At 59.5% G+C, this 1,660-nt stretch overlaps 1 protein-coding gene across 1 annotated transcript; it reads right to left on the reverse strand.

The window, feature by feature from the left end:
- Window positions 1-34: 34 nt before the first annotated feature.
- ACA1_004750 (saccharopine dehydrogenase) lies at window positions 35-957 on the reverse strand (the record flags this gene model as incomplete). The annotated part of the gene is made up of 4 exons (XM_004357991.1): window positions 35-63; window positions 101-279; window positions 402-494; window positions 638-957. The coding sequence occupies 4 exons, from the start codon at window positions 955-957 to the stop codon at window positions 35-37; spliced, it is 621 nt and encodes a 206-aa protein (XP_004358048.1).
- Window positions 958-1,660: the final 703 nt, after the last annotated feature.

Consider the following 1,660-nt stretch of genomic DNA (forward strand, 5'->3'; position numbering starts at 1 on the left):
GAATCTCCTTCTTCTCGCCTGAGCAACCGTGACGTCAGCGTCGATAGCTCTTGGCCTTTGTAGCTGAAGCTGAAGAACGAGAGGGAAGTGTGTAGTGTACCGTCCTGAAGGAAGATGGCGTTGTTGGTGGAGGCGAGCAGCACGCCGCGGGCGGACCAGCTGAACTTGTAGCCGAGAGGGTTGTTGTTGCTGTCGGGCGCCGGGAGGCCACCGCAGTAGGAGGTGAAAGAGAGGATCTTGCCACCCTTGGACTTGACGTCGTCGATGATCTGCATGGCGCTGGGAGAAGCGACACAAGCGGAGAGTCAGCGATGACACTAGAGAGGACCCGGCTTCGACTTGTACCGGTGGGCTACGCAAGTGGCGTGAACGTTCGGCACTACGAAAGAGAAGAACCGTACCTCATGTGGTCAGTGCCAGGGTCGACACCACACTCGTTGATGAACACGAGGTTCTTGGCCTTGGCCTCTTCGTCGAGCTCCCTCATCGCCGGGCTTTGAAAGCGAGGAGAGAAAGAGTAGTGAGAACAAATCAATCGTAGAGCGGAGCGGCAGTGATAATCGGAGAAATGGGCTCACACTACGCGATGGAAGATCTTCCCAATTGAAATAAATGATGGAGGAATTGTGAGTAGTACCTGACGTAGGAGGTGGTGAAGAAGTGCTTGTTGTGGGCGAGAGCCCTCTTGGCGAGGAACGGGTGCAGGAGGTAGGGCAGCAGCGACACGACGGCATCGGCAGAGGGCAGGAGGGTCTCGAGGACGGCTTTGCCCTCATCAGTGTCGACGTCGCACTCGACGGCCTTGGCGCCCGAGATGCCCTCGACGATGTGCTGCGCCTTGGCCAGCGTCCTGGAGGCGACGACGACGCGGTAGCCGTGCTGGGTGAGGTAGGGCACGAGCGGGCGCACCACCATACCGGCACCAAGAACCAACACTTCCTTGCCAGAACCCGACATTATGTTATCTTTCAGAATGAGATGGAACTTGAGTGTTGTGCGGTCGCGAGATCGAAGCAAAGAACCAGTGCTCGAGCAGCCGGCCTTTTGCCGGCAGCGGAGTTGTCCGTCCCTGGCATTCCTCACCCTGGCTATGAATTTATTGTTGGAGCGCGCATACAACGCACGCATATTTCGAATAACACCTCGCTTGCTCCAGGTTGGGTGAGGAGAGGCAAGCCGGTTGGGCTGGTGGGACCACGGCAAGGGCACAGGACTCATAGACAAGGAGCGTGCTGCCAGCAACGGCACACGCTCAGGGGCAGGAGATGCCGAATGGCAGAATGAGCAAGCCGGTTGGTGTGCGCTTTATGGTACAGTGATTATGTTACATGATCGCCAAACGGAGTCGCAGGTTAGAAGGACTCGATGCGGTCCACGACCTGGGCGAAGGTGGGGCGGACCTGCGGTGACTCGTGCCAACAGGACTGCATCAGCTGCACCCACCGGGCCGGCCAGTGGTCGGGAATCTCCGGCCGAAGCTGGGTGGAGGCCACCGCCACGGCGGCTTCGAGGCGGCTGAGGTGCGCGTAGGGCTGGCGTCCGCTGAGCAGCTCCCAGAGCACAATGCCGTAGCTGTACACATCGACGGCCTGGTCGTAGGGCTGGTGTCGCAGGATCTCGGGCGCGGTCCACTGCGCACTGCCTACGCACGTCATGGTCG

The sequence above is a fragment of the Acanthamoeba castellanii genome, assembly GCF_000313135.1.
Source record: "Acanthamoeba castellanii str. Neff unplaced genomic scaffold scf7180000083005, whole genome shotgun sequence".
Classification (NCBI taxonomy): domain Eukaryota; phylum Discosea; order Longamoebia; family Acanthamoebidae; genus Acanthamoeba; species Acanthamoeba castellanii.